The sequence below is a fragment of the Aulonocara sp. 'chitande type north' Nkhata Bay genome, linkage group LG5, assembly GCF_057382095.1.
Source record: "Aulonocara sp. 'chitande type north' Nkhata Bay isolate Kocher_YH1m ecotype deep benthic linkage group LG5, A_spYH_male_GT1.1, whole genome shotgun sequence".
Taxonomy (NCBI): domain Eukaryota; kingdom Metazoa; phylum Chordata; class Actinopteri; order Cichliformes; family Cichlidae; genus Aulonocara; species Aulonocara sp. 'chitande type north' Nkhata Bay.
Genome location: NC_141348.1, coordinates 21532328 through 21557840, shown reverse-complemented (window position 1 = coordinate 21557840; position 25513 = coordinate 21532328). Strand labels below are relative to the sequence as shown.

The 25513-nt window shown below is 39.8% G+C and overlaps 1 protein-coding gene across 9 annotated transcripts; it reads left to right on the top strand.

The window, feature by feature from the left end:
* Positions 1–24807, top strand: LOC147330467 (engulfment and cell motility protein 2). Of its 9 annotated transcripts, none has more exons than XM_086292018.1 (23): positions 1–105; positions 5206–5270; positions 5456–5554; positions 6202–6242; positions 6999–7071; positions 7151–7201; positions 7797–7966; positions 8470–8569; positions 8978–9129; positions 10684–10762; positions 12827–12862; positions 13201–13251; positions 13968–14090; positions 14474–14593; positions 14710–14814; positions 14906–15014; positions 15198–15334; positions 17392–17555; positions 18753–18865; positions 18953–19060; positions 19213–19295; positions 19405–19482; positions 20267–24807. In XM_086292018.1, exons 3-23 carry the CDS (start codon positions 5477–5479, stop codon positions 20465–20467), a joined length of 2172 nt encoding a protein of 723 aa, XP_086148144.1. In that variant the 5' UTR covers positions 1–105; positions 5206–5270; positions 5456–5476; the 3' UTR covers positions 20468–24807. The 9 variants fall into 9 exon arrangements, with proteins under 9 accessions (XP_086148144.1, XP_086148146.1, XP_086148140.1 ...); XM_086292020.1 differs by having other exon boundaries at positions 5206–5275; positions 8978–9123; XM_086292014.1 differs by having other exon boundaries at positions 5206–5275.
* The last annotated feature ends 706 nt before the right edge of the window (positions 24808–25513 follow it).

Here is a 25513-nt window from a genome sequence, read left to right as displayed (position 1 = left end):
CATGGTGTCCCGCCTACAAGGCGTGGAACCGCGTCTCCTTTTCACGAGGATTTCACTGGGGACAGAGGGAGATACCGAGAGCACCATCGATGGCCAGGACACGGGGTGAGTAGCACCAAGTATGACATTAGCAGATAAGTACCCCTCGTTAAAACCCTCCGGCGAAGCCGGTGAGCATCTTCTGCTCGGGTGACGGGCTGTATCCTGACTGCAATGGAGGAGGAGACGGGGACAGGCTGGGCTGGATGATTGAATAACACTAGCCGCCTTCTGAGGAATAACGGTGGTGCTCACTGTAATAGTGAGTAAGTTTGCTATTAATCTGAGGCAGAGAACAGCAAGAGACGTTAGCTGCTGTTTAATTAAAGAAACGACACGATCATGAGTTGTGATTGATTACGCTAAACATCACAAGGTTGCAAATGCAGCCTTTCAATGCACCAGTCGGTGGGCTTCAGTTAACCACAGCTCTGATCCTGACTAATCGATCACCAACAATTACGCTTTAAACATTTTAAGTTTAAGTTTCTGATTAAACAAGCGTGGATGGTTATATTAATGATGGCTGAGAATGAGCTGCTAAGAAGACATCAGCCTTCTCAATTGCCAGAGGATGACTGTTATCGCACTCTGGGCTACCAGAAGATAAATTTGCCTTAATTGTTTTTTGTTTTTGTTTTTTTAAGAAAAATTACCAAGGCTGTTTTTTTCCCTGAGACAGCAGCTATCGTATAACCAGAAGGGGCGCCACTGCGCACGATCAAGTAGGCAACTAGCTGTCATCAAAGTTAGGCGCTTCTCAGTTTTTCATGTGTGAACCCGTTTTTTAATGCCCACCGGCCTGGATGGGAGCCCCGAACCACATTTAAAACCACAGTAAAATGGCGTCAGAAACATCCGGGTCGCGGTGAGAAGTAGCTGGTGGCGCCGGGGGGATACAAAAAGTTGGGAGTCTTTTGAATTTAGGCTCCGACCACACTGTTGGGTTTCTTTTCAGGCTTGAGCTTCTTAGCAGTAGTTGCTAAGCTACCACCACAGCGCGTGCAGCCAAATAAAAAGCTCCCAGTGCGCGCGGCAGCCGCGAATCCAGTCACACCAGCCAGATGACAGGCCCGCAGAAAGTGGAAAGAAAATAGTTCCCATCGCTTTTCATCAGTATGTCTGCTCTGTGCACAGTCACCAGAAATGGACAAAACCAGCAGGTATTTTGAAATGTCGAGGAAGGAGAAACACAGGTGTAGTCACTGCATAGTCCTGTGGGATAAAGTAAAGGGTATCGATCACAAGTAAATACAGTGCCAGTACTGCCGATACCGATACTTTTGACTTAGAAATGCAGCTTATGTAGGGAAGAGCAACGTGTCATCACTTATGAGGTGAATCACCATCAGTTTGCAAATTCTGAGCACATTTTAATCACCACTGTGATTTTTACTTTCTGCAATAATTAGTTAAAAAAATAAAACACACTTCATTTTTTATGAGGACCTGTGATGTAAACGTGTCTGTTTCTAAAGGACTTTGGTTCAACTTCTGATGTCTAAATGTCCTATGGGCTATAAATAAAATAGATGTGACATTCGACACAAAAACCGTGACATATTTTATAATATCCCCAAAATAATGTATTTAACACAGTTCAGCGGGCAAAATACTGAACATAGAGGTTAAAAACAAAGTATTGATGCTATTGTGCTATTATTAATTCAATACCAATACCAGTGTTGGTATTGATACTTTTTGGACCAAGCTGCCTACCTCTAGTGCACCTCTGGTTCGCTTGAATGACTAAGTTACGCAGATCTATAGACTATCCATAGAGAGCTTATTAATAACAATTGTCCACCAATGGAGATTATTTACTAAAAACACAAACCTTGTCTACAGAATATAATTGGATATGTTTAGTAAGAAAAGCACAAGGGATACCTGATTTTAAATTCTGGCTGAAAAAATGCATTGTAACTTCTTACATTTACAGAAATGTATCCTGAAATATGCCTGATATCAGTTGGTTAGTTACAGTAATCTTTGTCTTTCAGGGAACAAGCAAATAAGAACAAATATTACTCATTTTACTTTTACAAAATGATAAATGACTCTTTTACTAACCATTATTGCTCATGTTTCTGTTGTGTTTCATCACTGGCTGTGGTTTCAGTTTTTGACCTAGCTGTTTATTAACATAAATATCTAATTGGCCAATCACATTGCAGCATCTCCATGCAGTTAGACATGTATACATGGTCAAGATGAGCTGCTGAAGTTCAAACCAAGGATGAGAATGGGGAAGAAATGTGAACAACTTTGAGCATTGTTGGTGTCAGACAGCCCATATGACACCAACAATGCTCAGAAACTGCTGATATACTGGAATTGTCCTACACAAAAATCTCTGGCAGCTTACAGAGAATGGCAGCTCTCTGGGTAAAAATGCTTTATTAAGTTTAGATGTGAGAGGAGAATGGCCAGACTGTTTTGAGCTGATAGGAAGGTAATAGTAACTTACTTACAACTCGTTAAAAGTACAGTAAAGATGCAGAATAATGTCTTTGAACGGCAACACAACATGTCAAACTTTCAAGCAGATGGGTTCTGGCAGCAGAAGACCACACTGAGTGCCCCTTCAGTCAGCTAAGGACAGAAAACTAACGCTACAATTCACACGAAAATTGAACAATTGAAGATGGGAAAACATTGCCTGGTCTGATAATTTCTGTTGCAACATTCAGGTCGTAGGGTCAGAAATGGCATAAACAACATGAAAGCCGGGATCCATCCTGCTGTGTATCAACAGTTCAAGCTGGTGTGATAGAATGGGAGATATTTTTTGCCTACTTGAGAATTGTTGGTGACCATGTCCATCACTTTATCACCACAGTGTATCCACATACTGATGACTGCTTCAAGCAGGATAAACTAGAAGCAGTTCAAGAAACCGGTTTCTTGAACATGAGAATGAGCCCACTTTACTCAAATGGCCTCCACAGTCTCAGTCCAATAGAGCACTTTTGAGATGTGGTCATAGATAACGTCAATATGCGGGCCACAAGTTTGAGACCCCTGGTTTATAGTAACAGATACTTTTTGTTTGTGCAGATATTTAGCCACATGTCATTGCTGAATAGGGCTGGAGGCTGGACTGGGACAAAAAATCATCCCTGGCCGATGGCATAAGTTTGATTATGGATATTGAAGCAGTCGTATTGCAGCATGTGACAATAATTAAAAGCTACGCTTTAGCTATTAGTAGTGGCTCATGGTCATTTTACCCGGATCCTTGAGTCTCTCCCTTTCTAAATATGTCCCTCTATGTATTTTCTTACCACGTTAATTGAATTTTCCTTGTCTCTTCCTCACTTCTCCACAGCTGGTGCTAGCAGCAGTTAATTTGCTGTATCTATTATTAGTTTCTTTTTATTGTCTTCTCTCAGCTCCACCATCGCCACTTCTTCCACACAAAACTTTTTCTACAAGCTGCGTGAGCACACAGCGACAGTAGGGGAAGAGCTGGTCGTGTTAAGAGATTTGACTGGGAGATCCAGTGTCAGTAATAAAAATGAACAAATGGATTGTTGTCGGCGCATCCCAAAAGTGCGTCGGCCCACCAGGAAAATGCCCGGTATGCCAGATTACTGGTCCAACTCTAGTGCTGTACATCAGTACAAGAACATGTGGAAAATGTTTTTACTATATTTTCTTTGTAAGAGAACAGGCCTTTTAGCAGATATTAGAGATCAGAGATTATATAATGGACAGTCTGCAAAACCAGTATTCTGTCATGTATTATTAATTTTTCCTCTTTCTTCATCATAATCAATATTTATTTTAGGCATAATTCACTCAGTGGTATTTTCAGACTCCACTGATAACTTGTTTACTTGATGTAAATGTTAATGCTGTGCATCAGTCTTTTAAGCTGTGTTCTGACACTATCACAGTTGAGTGATCCCCTGGTCCAAAGATGAAAGGATTTGTGCATGCTAATTATTTAAAGTACAAGAGCTTAAATCTTTATCCCAACTTTGATCAGGAGAAACTGGCATCTGCGGTGCAATGATATACTGACAGCTCAGGCTGCATTCTCTAAAGAATGAACTTAAACTCAAGAACAAACTGCTTTATTTCGCACGGTGTCAGACATCACATCCACTGATCATATAAAATGGCAGGCAAATGTATTTATAGAACAAACATTCAAACTCTTCAGAAAGACTGTGCTGGAAATATCACTATGCTGGTAAATCTCTAGGGAATACAGTTGTTGGTTCAGTTCGTTTCACAAAGGTTTGTCTCCCGTGTAACAGTAGGGCAGTGCTTTACTTCGCAAATGAGTAGCTGAGCTTTACAAAGCGCTTTGTATCCTGAAAGCACCCTGAATGCAAAGAGCCATTTGGGAAACAGCAGTGTTTCTTTTCTTTACAGCTGTCTCCCAATCAGACGGCTTTTCCTGCTCGCCTCGTGTCTGAGCAGAGGGGGATATCGGTGTGTTGCCAAAGACCGGTCCCTGCTGTGCTCTTCCTGCTTTTGTATCGTCAAGCTTTTTCTGTTGCAGATCGTGAAAAATATGTTTAATAAGCGTTGGTGTTCTGCTGAAATTAGGTGTTAAAGGTGAGGCCTGACTAAACAAGAGTGCAAATAAAAGTCAGAACAGTTATAAAAACTGAATTAGGCTACACGAGAGTGAGCGTTATAAAGGAATTTGAGTTCAAACGGAGCAGATGGCCAGAAGGTAACAGCCCATATTGTTCCAATTAATAACCATTTTCCACACAGTTTTTGGATTCGTACAAGCTCTATTTATCTTTACTTCTTCATTGCCAAAATACAAAATGTGAAAAGGAAATAAAAGAGACGTTTTCAGTAATAACTAAACTGTAATAATTTACCGGTGTAATAATGTTTTTGCATAGAGGGTGCAGAGCGAGCTGGAAATGAAGGTAATTAGGTTATGCTTTGCAAATAATATGCAGATATGTCAAGGGCAACATAATTCAGCAGACCAGACTCAGCTGGCAGAAAGCTTGACCCAGCCGAGATATTTATGTGACTGTGTGTGTGTGTTTGTGTGGGTGGTTTTGTGAAACAGTCATGCTTATTGATCTGTTCTCTGACAGATTCAGTTCACTGAAGAGAAAATGCAGCAACTGAGCGAATTGAGCTTTTGGGTCTGCATGACCAGGCTGTGTTTTTCTATGTTCACAGGGGAGCTGACACAGAGGTTTATGCAGCAGAGCTGTGACAGCGACTGACGCTTTCAACAGTTATCAGTTAGGTGATGTACAACCCTAGATTCATACTAATATTCTCATTGTCTGACTCTTGAGCCACATAGCTCAGTAAGGCAGTTCTTTGTATTTTTAATCATCATTTATTTGAAGAGTAACATTTAAATGTAGTGGTTCAGAAAGTCTCTGAATGACTGGTGTTATTTATTTTCCTTTTTTTTCTACAGGGTGCTAACAAAAACACGGCCATGCCTCCCCCATCTGACATCGTGAAGGTGGCTATTGAATGGCCTGGTGCCAATGCTCAGCTAATAGAGATGGACCAGGTATGCATGAGTACGACAAATGACATAAATCCTCACAATGCCTCTAAGAACTTATCTTCCTCTAGCTATTACAGTGAATCATTCAATTCAGTTCAGTTTTATTTATGTAGTGCCACAACAACGGGTCGCCTCAAGGCTCTTTATGTTATAATGTAAAAACCCTACAGGAACAGAGAGAGAATCCCAACAATCAGATGACTCCCTATGAGAAAGCACTTGGCAATAGTGGGAAGGAAAAACTCATTTTTAACAGGAAGAAACTTCCAGCAGAACTGGGCTCGTGGAGGGGTGGCCATGTGTCATGAGTGGTTGGGAGGTGAGGGGAGGAAGACGGGCCAAAAGACACACTGGAAGAGAGCCAGAGATTTATAATAACTAATGATTAAATGCAGAGAGGTGTATAAACATGCGTGGGCTGTAAAGAGTTGAGTGAAGAATAAACGAAGCGCATAACAGGAAGGGGAATAACAAAGGGGAGGAAATTATGTGCGGCTTTAATGTGAAAATTTCATGTATGCAAAATACGAAAGTACCCCAACTGGCAGATTTGATAGATAGTGCCATGTGAGGAGTGATGATTCATGATTCCTTTAAGTCCTTTAATGTTGAATTTTTCAAGTCTGTAAGTTTCTTTCCCCTCTTTGCAGAAAAGACCTTTGTCCTCAATAATTCGGGAAGTATGTGATGGGTAAGTATTACTCCTGTATGTTTTAATTGTTTCCAAAGGTATGTTCTGCAGGATTACTTAAAATATTTGAGATTTATTTAGTTTCTAAAGTGGTAGCTATAATGAACTAGACTTTGGTGATTAGTAGAATGTAATTATAATACTGAAAGCTTTATTACAGATAGCTCAATCAAATGGAAGATCTAAGGAGCACATTAGTTAACTAACTAAACTGTAAGAAGCAGTGAAAGCCCAGAAAAAAGATGAGACATGTCATTCTCTTAGATCTGCGTCATGAAAGTCTATGTGGAAAAGCTAAACATGAGAAAATGCTTATGATGACCACACTTAGTGCTGTAACACCACACATAACCCGACTCACCTCTTTCTAACCCCCATTGTTGTGTTTGGACTTTTTTGCACCTAAGTGATGGCTATTACAGATTCTATCCCACCCATCCAGCTCTTAGCCTGGCTCCATCTACCCACTGCCTCCTTTTACCATCTGAAACAGAAAATTCTTTGCACTTTACTGTAAACACCCACTGAGTGATTCTCCTCCACAGCCTCTCGTGTTTGCTGCTCGTGTAAATACAACTGCTGAAGGCAACAATCTGACTTCGAGCAACCTTTTGTTCATGCATACCAGAGTATGCTGCATTGCATTACATTTCTACAGTGTGTTCTACTAATTTTCTTCTTTATTTTCCTAGTATTCAAAACTGATATTGGATATTAATTCTTTAGCAAACATTTTCTCTCTGCTTTTGTCTCCAGCTGGTCTTTGTCTGGCTCAGAGCAGTTTGCCCTGCGTTATGCTGATGGTCCTCAGCTTTATATCACTGAGCAGGTGAGCTTCATTGTTTTCTTCCTAACCTTGAGATGAGGACTTTATGAATTGATACTGAACTCTGTTGTAATCCTTTCAGAGTCGTGGCGACATCAAGAATGGGACCATTCTTCGATTAGCAATTTCTCCTGTAAGTGAAAAATGTGGCATTGAAAGTGCCATAGCTATACATTTGCTGGAGAAGCGCTCTCTTGTGTGACAAAATAAATACAAAAATATATTAAATGCTTATGTTTTGCATGTCTTATAAGGTGCACTCACTGTTAACAATAATAGCCATTACTACAAACATTAAATCAGCCAATCACGTGGCAGCAACTCTGTGTATTCACACATGTAGACATGGTGAAGATGACCTGCTGAAGTTCAAATGAAGCATCAGCATGGGGAAGAAAAATGATTTAAGTGACTTTGGATGAGGCGTGGTTGTTGGTGCTCGACAGGCCTGTTTTGAGTATTTCAGAAACCGCTGATCTTTAGTTATATAATAAAAGCAAGGTGTACCTAAAAAAAAAAAGGTTAGTGTATATATCTTGCAGTTTATAAGACACTGGTCTCATAAAAGATCACATTAACATTTGCTATTGTAGCTAATAGAAAATTATTAAAATGTATTATTCCACATGGGCTATAAGTTTCTCCATATATGTTTACAGTAAATTCAGTGACCTGGACAAGGTGATGAAGGTATCATGACACTGATTGATCGTGTTTGTCTCTGACAGGCTCGTGCTGCTCGCCAGCTCCTGGAGAGGATCCAGTCCCATGGCATCGATGCTCGCCTCGAGGCTCTGAAGGAGCTCGCCAAGCTCTCTGCAGATCCAACCTTTGCTGCAGAGTTCATCAACATGGAAGGCATTGGGACGCTGGCTCGTCTTGTGGAGAGCGGCACTCAGTGAGTTTCTTTACCCCTCAGCCATTCAAACTGATACCATTGGTGACCTTGTTCTTAAGGTCAGAGGTCAGGTTTTCTGAAAAGCTTATACTACTTGATACTTGTGAAGGAGGTGATGTAAGATTTTGAAATTGATACCATAGGTGCATCTGACTGTGTGTTGTATCATCTTTGTTGAATTTGCAAAGCTTGGCATTGCTTAATGGCAGTGCTGTAAACTGCTAAGGCTATTAGCAATTTTTAAAGAACATCAGTTTCCTTTACTTTTGCTGCTTCCCTCTAAATCCACTACTTGCACTTTTAAGCTCAGTTCACATTCATTTAGTGATTTTATTTATATACTACAGTTGGATTACTTGTGGAGGTCAAATAAAGCCACTTAGTCAAAAAGATAAGTTTTGGCTTTTTAAAGTCTGCCCTCGTATCAGGATTTCTGTAAAGTTAATCTAAATGTTAACGTGTGATCTGAAAGGCCTGCCCTGACTGTACTTCATTCCCTTCAGCTTTGGTGAAATGTTGGCCTTCACTCTCACTGCCTTCCTCGAACTAATGGATCATGGCATTGTGTCCTGGGACCTTATCTCATTGTCCTTCATCAAGCAGGTACTTCTTCCAACAAAAGAACAATTCATAGGACACATTTTTCATTTCAGTGAAACACCACTGTACAACTTTCCACTTTAAGAAAACAAAACTAAACTTCAAGTTCTTCTTTCTTTGACCTCTTTTTCTACACAAATGCCGGAAATGTGTGGGTACTGTTGCTGAGCAACTACTCACATAATTTGGAGCTCATTCTGTGTTTATGTAAATAGTTTTCTCTGGAAAACTTCATCCAAGCCTTGGCAGCCACTTGGGAGAATTTTGCAGAACTCTTGATTTTGTTGTCTTTGTACTGGATAAAAATATTCTACTAAATTTTTATCCAAATGCACCAAATAAACCAAGAAATGAAACAAAGAAACAAAATTTGTTTCTCTGTGTTAACGGGTTTTCTCTGTGCTCACTTAGATTGCGGGCTACGTCAACCAGCCGATGGTGGACGTGTCCATCCTGCAGCGCTCCTTGGCCATCCTCGAGAGCATGGTTCTGAACAGCCATAGCCTCTACCATCGGGTGGCACAGGAGATCACCGTGGGACAGCTCATCGGGCACTTGCAAGTGTGAGCACACACACACGCACAGGGGCTTCCTGCGCTCTGAAATGGGGGAAAGTGGAGGGTATAGGAGTGTGGGGTGACTGGATAGAAAAAGTTGCTGTGAGTTTTGTTTCTGTTTATGTGGATGGGTATGGGTGCACAGGCGATTCCAATCAAACAGCATTGCTGTTATAAGATTTTTGTTGTTGCTGAGAACTCCCATGAAAAGATCAAAACCAACAAGTTAGGAGGACACAAAACCCCCCAAAAGGGGGTCGAGCACAGGACATGGAGAAAGCATACAACCTGAATACACAGGGTGGGCAGGGTGACTAATTGGGGGAGGGGGTCAGGGAACACAGAGGAAGGAAAACAGCTGAAGAATCACGCAGTAAGTAATGCTGAAAACACCATGAACCAACCAAACTAACCAAAACTCAAAGAACTCCTAACCAAGAACCTGACGCATAGTGGTGATGGAAACTACTTTTACTGCATGTATCAGGCTGCCAGTTTCGTTATAATCAGATGAAGGAATGCCTGGTGTGAATGTTAGTGGTGACATTAAGTAGTTAATTTGCTCTGTTTGCTCAAGTGTACAAGTGTCAAACATAAGGCCCGGGGCCCAGAATTGTCCCGATGCAGACCTTTCACTTAAGAAGAAGGCAAAGAGAGCATAGATTTTCATATGTTTTACAGCTTTTCCTACTGATAAAAACCTGCTCCATGGCCATTATTACTGTTCTCACAATTTAACCCCAAACACTTGGGCTTAATTCTGTTTCTTACATATATCTCAGGGATTAAATGTGTAGATAAACGTATTTTCACTGACAGGATGGGGAATTTCACTGTTCTGGCCCATTTAGGATCAAAGTGGGCTGTATGTGGCCCACGATGTAAAATGAGTTTGACATGCCTGCTCTGGTGAGTTTTCACAGCAGCACGACTACATATGAGTCACTCGCAAAATCAAATCAAATCTCTGTGCTAGTTATAATGATGATACATTTTGTGTTATGAACAACAGTGGAGCCCTATGAAATAATGAAAATGAATCTTCTTCTTTTGGATACTGCCTTTAGGGGGCGCATCATCTGCCTCCATGTCACCCCTGTCTCATCCTCCTCTCTCACACCAACCCTCTGCATGTCCTCCTTCACTTCTTTCATGAATCTTCTCTGTGCTCTTTCTCTTTTCCTCCTGCCTGGCAGCTCCATAGTCATCATACTTTGTCCAGTATATCCATTATCCCTCCTATGTACATATCCACATCATATATGCCTCACTAATAATATTAGGTATAAGATAAAAAAACATTTTCTGTTACGATAAACTCAAAGTTGGTTTTGGTCTTTTTATTGGAGTAAAGCCAAAGTTTAGAAAAATGTCACATAGCAAAACTAAAGACTGGTGCAAAGAAGACGCTTCTAAAAATCCTGCACCCATCCCAGGTGTTTGTTTTAATGGTAATTAGACTATTTTTTTATGCAGTTAGCCTGTAGTTTTGTTCCTGTGTGGAGATTTGCAGAGCATGCTACTTCTAACTGGTTGTTGCGCTGCTGGATATTCCTTCAGGTCAAACCAGGAGATCCAGACGTACGCCATCGCTCTCATCAATGCTCTCTTCCTGAAGGCACCAGAGGACAGACGGCAGGTCGGTGCACTGCACTAACAGCACAGAGACAAGGACCGACCTAACAGACCTAACTGATATACTAATATTAAATCTTCATATTTCATCCTAAAGAAACATATGTCTACATAATAGACATTGATTCATAACATTTGTGGTGTCAGAGACCTCATGACAGTGGCTCACCGTGGTTTCTAATGTGCGCACCAGTAGGCCAATTAAAGCTAATTTCACGAACAGACGTCTGTCTGCCAGCTGTCACGCTGTGGATTCAGCCATCGCTGCAATGACAGTCTCACTCCAGATACTTTCCTTTGAAGTTTGTACATTTGTTTTGCTGTAGTTTTTCCAGAGCAGCTCAGTGAGGTTAACTGGCCACCCATCTGCAAGCGACTGATGGTTGTTTGCGTCTTTTAGAAAAAGAAGGCAGAAAACAGAAAACAATGAGTTTTAAGAAAGCAGCTTCTTTCCATTTAAGGACTGTTCCCAATGTTATTCATGTGTAATATATCACATCACATTACATTGCGTTTCTATTTCTATTTTCAGTTTTTAAGTTGATTCAAGGAGATTCGAACAAAAACAAATTGAATCTCGAGTATTTTTGTTGTTCAGATAAATGTACAAATACCGAAGATGGAAGTGTTTCTGTCCCACCTGTCACCGCCATCCGTCCTCTCTCTCCTAACTCCAGCATGCTTCAGAGTTTAACCTTGTTTAATACACCTTACATGCAGTTGTGTGCTTTTCTAAATTATTGTTCTCCATGTAAACTTTGATTTGCAGTTTATGCCAGAAATTGTATTGTAACATAGAAAACACAACATTTCTTGAAATAATGTCCTATAATAAATGTAGTAGTACTTACAGTATGTAGACGTTTTCTACTCGGTTTGAGCAAAACACTTTCTAACTACAGGCAGTCTCACAAACGCATTCATGATCTTAACCTAACAGTCACACACTCAATTGGGCAATTTGGGGTACTTTGAGATGCATACTAGAGGAGCTGGGGATCACACCTCAGGCCTTCCAATTAGTTAAACAACTTGCTTTACTTCCTGAGTTACAACTCTCAATTAAAATGTTTTAACTAAGCCAAAGAATTTAGATAAAACTAAAAAAAATATTACTTGTTGCTGTCCTCTGTTAGTACAAACCCTCCATTTACACAAATCGACTATATCTGTTTACATTTTTTAAAGGATTTTTCAACAGCAAAACATGACACCTTACATTTTTTAATATTACATTTTTAGTTATTTTTAGATTTAGTGATTTTAATTGTTACTAAGGCTGTGCAGCTGCAGATTTGCAACACCTGGTTTATACTTAAAGTTTCCCAAATGCAAAGGTGCTAAAATCCTCAGTCCTCATTCAGCTTTAAAGTTCTAAAAAATTCAAGTGTACACTCAATTATCTTTAATCTCAAGATAAAGTATTTTCCTTAATTTACTGTGAAGTGCACCAGTTTTGTTTTTGCCGTAACAGGAAACGGTATGCAAAGGGCTTTTAATGTTCATTTATCTCCAGTTGCTGTTGTTGACCACTGGAGGGCGAAGTGATTATACTTAGAGAAACAGCAGAAATGCATCCTGTGTTTAGCTCGCGCTGTGGCATTACAGTAATTACCGTCTAAATGCCAGTTTTCACCTCATTTAGCAAATACGCATAAAGTAGCACCTCAGCTTTTAGATATATAGATCTCTCCGCATCAGTTTTCGATGTTTTTCTTTTTTCTTATAAAAGAAGAGAGGCAGGGAGGAATCAGAAGAGACTAACATGTTTACAGTACACACATGAGAGCAGCCAGTAAGCCTCAGTGATTTGCATGTTTAACGGTAGTTCTAAGCATCATCCTGCTACTCTGTGGGTTGATAAATCCTGCCGTGGGTGATGGTTTATAAACGTACTTTACGTCTGGTGCATTAGGTGATGTGTGACTGCTGATTTTTATTTGATGCTGTTTCATGTTCTTATTTCGTTGCATGCTGTGACGGTGATGTATCTCATGGTCCATGTGCGTGCACGTTTTATTTCCATTACTGTTACACCCACACTACTCCTCCCACTCTGAACCTGTAGGAGGAGTATACTAACCCGCTGGAGCAGCACCTCACCGTGAGTACACATCCCTCTTTAGCTCATATCATCTTTTCCACCTCTCTTTCACTGTCTGATCCTTTCTGTGTCATGGAAAGCCGCTGCATAAACCCTCAAATTAAGCCAGAACCATAGCTTGCTGCACCAGCAGACAGACTTGTCACCGACTGTGAGATATTTTACAGAAGGTGCGAAGGCAAATGGTTTAAAGCATAGATCAAAATCTAGCTTTAGATTATTTCTCATTTATCCATAGGTCGATGTCAGTAAAATTATCATTGGGTGCGATTCTAGTTTGTAGTAAATCATCTTTCCTAAATTGATTTTTGTGGAGTAATGTCTGTCTTTACCCTCAGGAAATGGCAAGCTCTTTGGCTCAGAAACACCTGCGCTCCATCATCCTCAATGTGAGTATCAAGTCTGAAACTCAGACACTAAAACGTAGCAGAGCTTTCATTTGATGGCTGTTAAGCTTTCCAAGTACTTTAAACAATTCCCATTGAAAGTGTCAGGAACTATTTCCAATAAAACTCCCGAAAACCTTGGTGATACACAATACTTGCTTTCATCCTCCTTTGAGACTTTACAGTGTTGGCGTTCGGTGATTGTTTCGACCCTTGAACAAAGAGCTGGTCACAATTTGGAAACTGGAAAGCTTTACTCACTTGCAGGGCTGTGACACAGAACCAGCAAATGTGATATGGGGCCAAGTCTATGAAGTGGAACAAAATCTCCTCTGAAAATGATTCCTTTTGGCATTTGTCTGAAAGCGCCTGGTTGAACTGGCTGCAAATGGCTGCAAGTTAGGAAGTGCTGCACTCAAGCCTCCTGGAATAAGGAAATGTCCTAGAGCAGCTCCACCATTGTGCTCTTTCATGCACTGTTAGTGTGACCTGGTTATCCACTAGATAAATGTCTGTGCTATTTTATTTTTTATTGTTATTTCAGACAAATTGTAATCATGGTGCTTATCTTGCTTCTAATTAGAAAAATAATACAATTCATTTTTGTTATATTCCATCAGTAGCTTTGGTTTGTTCTGCTTCATATGATATGCTGCTTGTTTACAAATTTGCAGCCATCATAAAGGCTCAGCTAAAATCCCTCTGCTCCTCCTTTCCAGCACGTCATCAGAGGAAATCGACCAATCAAAGCAGAAATGGCACATCAGTTATATGTGCTGCAGGTGTTGACTTTTAACCTTTTGGAAGAACGGATGATGACAAAAATGGATCCCAATGACCAGGTAAAAAAGTGGAATAATGAATTTTGTGCTCATTTCCATGTTGCTATGCAGTGGTTTGTGTGATTTGAATGTAAAGTAATCTGATCGTCTGGAGCATGTTTAAAGAAGCAACCTGTTCAGCTGAATGGAAACAGCAGGATCCTGAACAAGTGTAATTAGAGACACCCTTCTACCAGTGACGTGTGCACTGTCAGAGCTGCTTTAAGTGTAACAAGTGGACCAGAAAATTAAAGTTTTCCTGTATTTTTTTCCACTGCTTGTTTACAGCCATTCACTCTCTGCCGATTGACTTAGCCTTTTTGCCTTTTTCATTTCATTCCTTTGCAGCTGTGTGTTCCTGTTTATGCTAATATGCTCCAAACATGTTATTTTTTCTCTCACAGGCTCAGAGAGACATCATTTTTGAGCTACGCAGAATTGCCTTCGATGGAGAAAACGACCCCACTGGCACAGAGAAAAGAAAGGCCATGTACACCAAGGATTACAAGATGCTGGGCTTCACTGTGAGTCTCCGCTAGAGATTTCAGTTTCTTCTGGAATGATCTGGAGGTTGAAATCGACCCAGTTTGGTGCAATTCTTTCTGTCTCTTCACTCACATTATCTCTATTTAAAATGCAGAACCACGTGAACCCAGCTATGGACTTTACCCAGACGCCACCAGGGATGCTGGCTCTGGACAACATGCTGTATCTAGCCAAAGTTCACCAGGACACGTACATCAGGGTCAGTGCTGGTCTCATGCATGACTTTGCCGAGTTTACAGAGCCACCAAAGTCTTCCACAACACGTTAACACGTTTCCCTACTCATGACAGATTGTTCTGGAGAACAGCAGCCGAGAAGATAAACACGAGTGTCCTTTTGGTCGCTGTGCCATCGAACTTACTCGAATGCTGTGTGAGATACTCCAAGTTGGAGAACTGCGTAAGCAGCTTTGCATATGTTGCTGTTGTATTTCAGTGTCACTCTATCCCTTAATGTTTTTTTTACATTTTTGTTAAATTTGATATTGAACTTGCTCCTCGATTGCAAAATGGTGTGATATGGAAGAAGTGTGTCTCCCTCATGCTTCATGTTTTTCATTTAGAAATCTTTTCTTCTGTGTAGCTAATGAGGGCTGCAACGATTATCATCCCATGTTCTTCACCCATGACCGGGCATGGGAGGAGTTTTTCTGTGTCTGCATCCAGCTGCTTAATAAAACTTGGAAGGAGATGAGAGCCACAGCTGAGGACTTCAACAAGGTCAGATATTAACATACACAACACATTTACATGTCAACATTTCCACCCTAGACAACCTTTTATATCATTTGAAATAGTATAAACCATACTGCCACATGTTAGACCATGTGATTGATTGATTGGTTTATAGATGGATGGTGCAATGGTGCAAGCCTTTTCATAGAGCCACTTATATGACAGCCATTACAAACCCCAAATACTACCTTTTCAAACTCTGTGAACTATTAGTATAGTTAATTGTGTGTAATTAAACTAAACACAGATAATATAGTCAGATTGTTTGAAGTTCCTGGGAATAATTGAAATGGAATTCTCTGGGTTTAGTTTAAAATACATGTTTAATTATATTTACGTAAATTTAACTTTATTTATCTGTGTTGTGGAGTAGAGAGAGTGTGTGACTCCTGAGGCTCTGCCTCCCCTTCTATTTGTATTTCCTATTCTACTGCTAGAAACTCAAAGAAACACAAGTAAATCTGAGCTCTGAGACTAGAGTGCTTTCTTTTGGCTAATATGTTATTGTAAAGTCTTTAAGATATCACCGTGCCGATCATTTGATCTGATCATGTGAAAATGAAGGCAAACTAATATGGGAGAAATCTGATCTATTTCCAGTCCCTTTAGACTGATTATTTTCATGGTAAAACTTTCTTTGAAGTAGAGTAACTCCACACTCTCTCGTCCTCACCTGTAATCATGCACCTTGGACTCTGCACTGTTACCCGACACTGCTCTACACGACACAGCTTCAAGTTACAATACTGGATTAATTCAGTCATACGTATTCAAATACATTAAGTTGGTAGATAAGAATATTAATGTGTTTTTTGTATCGCTCTCTACAATAATAAAAACGTAGTAGCTTGACCACAGTCTTGTTATATAATATAATTAATATTGTGTTGGTTGTCAACCCTACTGAGTGAGTTTGTGTTTTGAACAATGTCACTTCAAAGTGCTGGTGCACTGCATTCAAGCTAGAAATACTCAGCAATGGAGGGAAATAAAGAAGAAGCAGTCTGTTTGTGTTTTGTCTTTATTTGATAGTAGCAGTAGAGGTAGATGGGAAAGTGTCGGAGCAGGTCATTTTCGTACACGCCACCAGTCGATCACAGGACTCGGCTGCTGATGCTGCTCTCATCCATGTGGTTGGTGTGGATGCTAACTACTTGGTTTGCCTCAAAAACAGAAATTGTTCAGGAATGTGTGCTTTGATTTTTGTAATCAGATTCACCCAAACAGTGAATATTCATGACTTTGGTGATCCCCACGACTTTCTCTTTTTTCAGAAGAACACATGAATTCCTCTCTGTTGGCGAATCATTTTGGCAGTTCCTTAACTCAGTTTTTTCTCTCTCCATCATTAGGTCAAGAATTTTACTTTGTACAATATGTCGGCAAAAAATGTTTGTAAAACATAGACCTGTCTATGAGCCACGGCTGTACTTTCCTTCATTAGCTAATTTTCAAGTGGTAATCTGAAATAATTAAGTGCTAATTATGGAAAAGTCACCACGCTGACATAACCTAACTAAAATGATGATTTAACGAGACGGTACGATTGTAAACACGAGCACTCAAATGTCATACCAAGTGCAGTGATGTTGAGTACAGTAGGTGCTCATCATTACCAAATACACCATCCATCCAGAGCGGACTGTGTTTGACAGGTATCACTGTGAGGAACATCAGGCGTAACACTGACACACAAAACTGTAGCTGCTGTGTTCTGTAATGTGTGACCGAGCAGCTCACTGGAGCAAACAGTTGAAAGGTTTTCGGTTTATTAAATAATGCATGACAGTTACTACCTCGAAAGACATTTAATGAAATGAACAGGGATACACAAAGCTGTTTTGTGTATAGAGTGCTTTAAATATTAATACCTTTTAAACATATTTGAGTCAGCAGTTTTAGCTTCTTCCCTGGGGAATGAGGGTTCATTAAAAGCCAGTGTTACTACTCTACTGTGTACTGTACCCATGTTAGCATTCGGGAGAGTATGTCATCTTTTCTTACTCGTCTTTTGTGTGTATGTTTGGTTAAACCCTCACCAGGTGATGCAAGTGGTCCGTGAGCAGATCACCAGAGCTCTGGCCATGAAACCGTCGTCCATAGACCAGCTGAAGACTAAGCTGCGAGGCCTCAACTATTCAGAGATTCTGCGTCTGCGGCAGTCAGAACGAATGAGCCAGGATGATTTCCAGTCTCCACCCATCATGTCAGTTTGTGTCCACACTACTTTTCTTTCTCATTACCTGCCTTGAGAATGTGGCTGTAATTTTTTTTCCCCCTTTGCTTCGCAAGTCTGTCAGACTGTTGTGGTGTCTGATCCTAGAAACACCTGCTGCACTTGGCGTTACTGCAAAGTCAGGGCGAAGGCAGTTTTGAGTTCTTTGGGTTGTGTGTACATGTTTGGACATTTTAGGACACATGTCAACATGATAGCATTAAAGATATGACCATGAAGCTTTACATTGTTGCTGCTGATGACAAAATGAAGGTCAAGAATAGGCGGGTGCTGGAGGTAAACCTCACTCGCATAGTGTTTCCCAGAAGAGGCATCTCTTTCGTCTTTATCTGGTGGACAAGCCAACTCTGTTTATAAAGCACTTTAAAAACAGCAACCACTGTCTGAAGTGCTAAACATAAGAATAAAAATACATTATAATAAAATATTTAATAAATGGAGAAAAAAATTGGCTCGAAGCCGAGCAGAGGAGGTGCGTCTTAGGAGCAAATTTGAAAATGGCCAGTGAAGAGGCCGGTCCGATGTGTAGTGGCAACGAACTCCACAATTTGAAAGCTGCACCTGCAAAAGGCTTGTTCCCTCTACACCTCCACGCACAGAGTGGAAGCTGATTGGCTGAAAGACCCGGCAAGAAGAGGATTGGACTGCAGTAATGGTGTCTGTATTGAGATTGATAGCGTGGGAAAATGGTAGTGATATGAAGAACAGACTAGCAGCTGAACACCCAGGAAAGCAGGCAGATGAGTGATTACAGATCTTCCTTATTGAACTTCAATAAGGAGGCACAGGCTTCATTTTAAAATGAACTCAGAGCAGTGAAGATAAAAGAGGAGTAATGTGCTGACTCTTCCGTGTTCCAGTTAAAATTCAGCAGTTGCACCAGCTTGAAACGAGACAGGGAGCACTCACCAATGTACAAAGACAGAGCTGTGATAAAGGCATGGATCACTGTTTTAGAGTGACCCATGACCCATATAGCTGCACTGCTCTGACTGTCCAATCTTAAGTCATTCTCTGTCCTAAAATCCATGTTTGTCACAGTAGGTGCCACTGGGCCCACGAAAACATGGACTTTCCCACGATGCTTGTGTACTCGGCTGTGGTCGCTAGAATTTGAGGAGTTTTAAATCATATCCGAACTGTGTTCTTTGCGTTTTTGTGCTGCAGTGAGTTGCGGGAGAGAATTCAGCCCGAGATCTTAGAGCTCATCAAGCAACAGCGACTCAACCGGCTGTGCGAGGGAAGCTGCTTCCGTAAACTGGGCAACCGTCGAAGGCAAGGTACAGTACAGCATCAGAGCAATCGCTTTGCTCTTATGAATGAGCGCTGATTGTAAACTATGCACCTTGTCCCCTTCTTTTATCTAGAAAAGTTTTGGTTCTGCAGACTCTCTCTGAATCACAAAGTGCTGCACTACGGGGACTTGGATGAGTCACCTCAGGGTGAAGTGCCTTTTGAGCTACTCAGTGACAAGAGTAAGACACTATAGTGGTTCCATCTGCCTGATAATAAGTCTGTCATAACACAGACAATGACACTGTCACCAGCGGAGCACGCTGCGTCCGTCACAAGGCTGACCTTAATAGGTGAATATGATTATGTGTTTGTTTCTTCTGTTTTTCCCCAGTCCCCGTCTCTGATATTAAGTCTGTGGTGACAGGGAAGGACTGCCCTCATATGAAGGAGAAAAGTGCTCTAAAACAGAACAAGGTAGTGTCATTTTCTTTCTTTTTAATTGCCATTCTAGTCTCATAGCTGCCCTTTAATTCTGTGCTGCCGCTCGGTGTAGAAACTCTGTTTGACCTGCTGATTCCCTCAGGAGGTGCTGGAGTTGGCCTTCTCTGTCCTCTATGATCCCGATGAAACACTTAATTTTGTTGCACCCAACAAATACGAGGTAAGCTCATATGTGCACGATAACACGACAGCTGTTCTTCCTTTTGTTTGGCACATGTGAAGACTTAAATCCGCACTGATTAGTATTTCTATTATTAAAACCTGGTTGTTTGTGTGGCGGGCTTGGAAAGAATTATCTTTAATTCCCCCTGAATTGCACATCCTTGTGGAACACTTTAGCATCATTAACTTCTTTACTTTGTTTTACAGTCAGCAAATCTACTGATTTGCCTTAGTCTCACAGCTCTCATCATCCTCATTTCCAGCGACAGCAGGCAGCTGAATAAGCTCTGACAGATTTGCTGTATGTTACCTTCCCAGCACTAAACGGCAGACAGATAAAGTTAGCAACCAGCTGGTGAACACAGCAGCTAAAGAGCCAGATATTTCCCTTGGCAATTGGTGTAAAGCAGAATGTGAGTTAATATTGCACTTACTTTTGCCAGGTGGATGGAAACACTTCCAAATGAAGTCCAAGTTGTTCGGTGTTTGCCACTTATGTAAACTGTCAGCTGTTTGCTAATACATTGTCTATATTGACTTTAAAATGTGATAAAATGGGTGTTAATGCAGGTTTTTTTTATTATTGTAAAACAAAAAAAAGATTTCAAAAGTAGCGTAAGAGGCTGGTCCGGGTGTTCGTTGTATAACTTTCAGCTAAAAGTCTAAAAGCTGCTGTCAGAAATCAGCTAATATAAAAAACCAAAAAACTCTCCTTGGATGTTTTCCCTCATATAGACTTGGCTGTGTTTCACCTTCATGTTTCTGTGTGTCCATATGTGCAGTATTGTATCTGGACTGATGGGCTGTGTGCGCTGCTGGGCAGAGAGATGGGCAGTGACCTGACACGCAGTGACCTAGATACTCTCATCAGCATGGAGATGAAGCTCCGCCTCCTCGACCTTGAGAACATCACGATCCCGGAAGCGCCGCCTCCTGTGCCAAAGGAGCCTAGCTCATATAACTTCACCTACAACTACAGCTGAGATGTGTGTGTGCGTGCGTGTGTGCGTGTTTGCAATGCATGCATGTGTTTGTCAAGGACGAATATGCTCAATTTTTTGATGAATTTAGCGAATATGTGGAAAAGGCTGATTTTTTTTTTTTTTTTTTAAACATTTCAGAACCTTGGAGGCTTTTACTTGTTTGTGACGCTGGATAGGAAAGATATGTTTTATCGCCTGATAGAGAGGTCAGAAGTCAGGGTTTGGTAGAGAAATGTTCTCCCGGAAGAGCTGAAAGAGATGAAATGAGAGAATCTCATCTGTCGGAGCGTTTCTAGCAGACTGCAGATTTTCTCTTCTTGTTGTTTGCCATATAAAGGTGGACATGAACACAGATGAAAAGATCAAAATCTACAAATGAATGTTTACATTTTAGTCCAACTTGAAGCATGAGACACTTGCCGTTTCCACGGCAACTAAGAACGAAGTAGCCAGTTTTAAATACTGTGTTCACTCCGATACTGCCTGCTACTCCATGTGTACAGATGTACAGTACAGTGTAATCACTTCCACACCGTGCTCCTCATCGTGGTCTTATTAATATTAATATATCTCATATGCAATGGATTAATTTAAAAAGGATTAGACATGTGAGAAAGCTTGAGATGTAAGATGTATAGCGCAGAAGCAGGTAATGTGTAACGATGTTCCCTTATTCACTTTGTTTTGTTTGTCATACATGGGACAAAACGTTTATCAGTAGGAATTATAGCTTTCCAGAGTCCAAATGATAATATAGAAAAGAGATGGTGAGATGTAACTAAATTTAAAAAATGTTATTATAAAAGACCAGAAAACTGACGTGTGGTTACATTTGGGAAGTTGGAATATTTGCATTTAAGCATTTTCTTTTTCTTAAGGGTGTCGGGTGATTAATTATTCAACCAGCCATTTCAGCTCCACACATGATGACACAGTCGTATATCTGTTGTGGCTTCAGTTAACTGAGTAGCATTGATGCTGCTTCTTTCTTCACACCACTACACTCTTTTCATAGGCCTGTTATGCAGTGTGAACGTACTCTACCATATAAAGGATTAATGAAATTGTTTAAGTGTTTCTTGCCAAATGTAGGTGTCTGTAAGTGTGTGTCTGTGTGTGCAGATTTTTTAAGTCTGTGTGTGTTTTTGTATGTTGAGAGACTGAGGGCAAAATCTCTATATTTAAGGTCACGCTGCTTGTTAAAGTCGGGGTCAAAGCCCTGACATCAAACACAATTAAAAGACATAAATCATGTGAACTTTTTTTCAATCATAGTCACTGCATTGCCTTATCATACGCTCATATGTTGATAATGAAACACTACAACACACTAAGATATGCTTATATATCTGCTCATATGAAGAGTTCATAAGTGTTGTATAAGCAAATAATTATTTATAGACACAATATAACACACTTCTAATACTATTTCATGTCCACATATGTTAATAGTTACAATACTGTGCAAAAGTCTTGAGCCATCCCTCACTTCTTTATATGGACCCAGACTTGCTAGTCATTTTTAAAGTGGTCTTGAGCAATAGTTCTCCATCCTTTCTATCTTTGTCTTTTTGTTAATTTTCAGTCCAGTTCTTGCATGTGAGCATTTTCAAATTAATGTTTTCTTGTTGTTTGTGAAGCCACTTAACACCAACTTTTGAATAATTTACTCATAAACATTAACTAAGTCCTAACTCAAGGGATAAACCAGTATTGTGTCTACATATAACAGACAGCTTAACAAAAAAAATCAAAAACATGTTTATCCTCAAAAAGCTATTCGCCCCCAAAATTGGCATATTTCAGCATGGTACAGTGTGCGTTCTTAAAAGGACACTGGATAACAGCAGGGGCAGGCCTAAAAAAACCCCAAAACTGTCTACAGCAGATCAACAATGTGTGAAACTCATGCCCGTAAGAAATAAAGATTAAAAAAATTAGTCCTGCAAAGACCGCACACATCTATTGATCCATCTACTGTTCACTGAAGCCTCAATAGCAACTTAACGGCAGCTGAGAAAAGGTTGAGGCATGCCAAATTACCAAAGAACTGGACTGAAAATCAGTGGTGGTTCAAATATTTGTCACTATATATGGTTGAGGTCAGAACAAAGACACAACAGTGAGTATGGGTGAAGTGTTGGGGATCTTATCCAAAAATTCTGAAGCATGAGTGGAGAAAAGTACCGTCAGATTTTGATCCACCATGCAGTACCATCTGGAAAGTACCTGATTTGACTCATTTTTCATTATTACATTGATCCCAAACACACTGCCAATGCAGTAAAAGCTTTGATGGAAAAAACTTTAATGGAAAAAACCCTGTGAAACACTATCAGTCATGGATTGGCCTACCCAGAGTCTGGACCTCAGCATTATTAAAGCCCTGTGGGATCATTGTGAAAGATAATGAAACAAAAACCAGCCAACATCCAACCAGAACTTTGAATTACCTTCATGAAGCCTGGAGAACTATTACTGAAGCGTACTTAAAGAAATTACCAGTAAGAATTTCTAAGAGATTTCATACAGTGTAAAAGAATAAAGGTGATCATACCAAATATTGACTTTAAAGCTTGTTAGAATTGTACAAACCCTGTTTTTGCCTTACATGATGAATTTCCATGTATGTTTGCACAGGTTTTAAATCACTTCTTTCCCATATTGCAATATAAAAAAACGAGTGCTCTAAGACTTTCAAACAGTATTGTACAAAGTGGATTATAAATCCTCCAATTACTGTTTACATTTAGTGTGTATTATGTTGAAACTATCGGATTATCTAGGCTAACACTTATGTTATACTGTGTTGCTAAAATGTTTTCAGTTTCCTAGTTGGTGACAAAGACTTTAGTCAACACTTGCATACTGACTTAAATCAGCTACAGCTCCATTATAATTTATTATAAATAGCTTATTGATTTACTGTTAATGCAGTAAATACATACAGTTATTAAGAACTTTATTTGGAAAGTTCATCCTACAGAGTGTTAAAAAAGTGTGAACATATAAGTCATGAATTAATCAGCATTTGGAGCTTTGATTTCCAACTTTTTATCAAGCAGTGCAAAGGCAAGCAGGAAAAACAAGAGGACATAAAACACAATCAAGTGCACAGAAGGAGACTAAAACAGAGCGGCATCTAGTACTGCTCATATATCATAGTGAAGTGTGCGGCATTGTGTGTGCTTTGTACACAGTGGTAATAATTACAGTATTGTTGCTTGATGTCATTTTCTAATTTCCACATAGTTTCTGGTTCAAAACTTTGTCTTCTGAACCAGAACTAATTACTTGTGTCATTTGTTAATGCAGAGTAGAATTATATTTTTGTAACTGATCGTACGATTTTGTCAGTCTTGAAGAGAATGGGAACTAACAGTGGCATTTTCACTTCACGTCAGTGGGTGGGGTACATTCAGCATGCTCACGTCACACTGAAAACACATCACATAATTTAGGACACCAACTCCAGCAACTTCTTATGATGTCAGCTTGTGAAGAGGTTTACATTTGAGATTTTTTCTTGTTGTTTTTTGTTTGTTGTTTTTTGACCGATGCTGAAGGATTAACGGGTTGATTTCGCTGGTTAGTGTTACGGTGAGCCAAAGAGTTCAATTCGAGGCAACTAATGAAAACGCAAGAACGCAGGCAAACTACTAAAAGATTTTTCAGCATTTATCAATGTGAGAAAACAACCACCTGCTGAAATGCCGTCAGAATAAATGCAGAAACCTGGATATAAACAGAATATGAAACTGTGACACAACTTAAATGACACTAACATCATCTTTCACCTTCAAAAGCAACAAGCTACGGTATGCTCATCAATATTTAATGATCCCTAAAAAGATTTTCATTGTATTTGCAGCGGCCTCTGTGTATCCTAATGCATGAGTAATTGCTATCATTTTTATTATTTTTGCTAAATCTGTCAGATTTGAATATTTGATGAATATTTTCTAAAGTTGCTCCAAAGTAAGTTGCAGTATTTTGAGCTCTCTGGGCTTCCGTACACTTTTTTTATTTCAGAAAGTAAATGGACCATTAAGCTGTGTTCAGAAATCAGCTCAAACAGGTTGGCAACGACAACATATTACAGGAAGTAAAGGAGCATTGCGTTGGATGTACAGTTTGACTTTGAGGTTTTTGCATCTGGCTCTCTTTTACATGACTTGCTAAACTATTTATTTACACTTGGTAGTGACAGTAAAGAATGACAAAGTAACATAAATTTAAAACATGGTATACATATGAGTCATTGTATGTATATACAGTATTGTGTTGCCTTATTGAAGAAATGTATTATGTTTTGTGTGAATAAATGCAAACTAACTACTGATGAAAGTGTTTTTTTTTTATTTTAGGTGGGAAACTGGGGTTTGTGTTTATAAAATATGACTAAATTAAAATATTGGGCAGTTTATTAGAGCATATAATAAAAAGTAGTCTAAGATTCACATATTAATATCTCTCAAAATGCAAGACTGGCTGTAACATTCATGGTAAATGATATTGGTTGATTTATTGGGTTTTTTTTTTTTAGCTTTAAAGATTTTCTTGTTTGAACTCTTAGCTTACTTTGACTGGATGTTGCAGTGAACAAAGAAACAACAAGCAGTTATGACCAGTAGATACTCCAAGCTATATAAACCTAAAGGTGCTCCACCAAGTCAGAGAAGCAATGTTATTACTACCATAAAACAGGACATGTCGCTGCAAATTGTTTGACACAGCATTCTCGGGGGGGAAGCAAGTTAAAGGTGTCATTGTCATTAGAAGTTGTAAAAGTTGCCCCAGGTGGACTGCTCAGTCTCTCTCTTCCACCTCGCCTTGCATCAACTCATTGGCGATGTTTGTCTCTTGGTGAGGTTATGCGATTACGAGCAGTAAAATTGTATTGATGGAGTTATTGGATGCTTTGGCTTCAAAGATATTCCTGCAGGGACTCCGCTGTAAAAAAAATTTGTGACCACATACTCTGCTGATTTTGATTGGATCTTGCAATGAACATAGACAGACTTCTCATACTTTATCACACTGAAG

Excerpts from the sequence above, each read along its gene's own strand:
- LOC147330467 (XM_086292018.1), top strand. The coding sequence starts at position 5,477 with ATGCCTCCCCCATCTGACATCGTGAAGGTGGCTATTGAATGGCCTGGT. Across the intron at positions 8,570-8,977 it reads CATTGTCCTTCATCAAGCAG|ATTGCGGGCTACGTCAACCA; the intron begins GTACTTCTTCCA and ends GTGCTCACTTAG. Across the intron at positions 15,015-15,197 it reads ACTCCAAGTTGGAGAACTGC|CTAATGAGGGCTGCAACGAT; the intron begins GTAAGCAGCTTT and ends TCTTCTGTGTAG.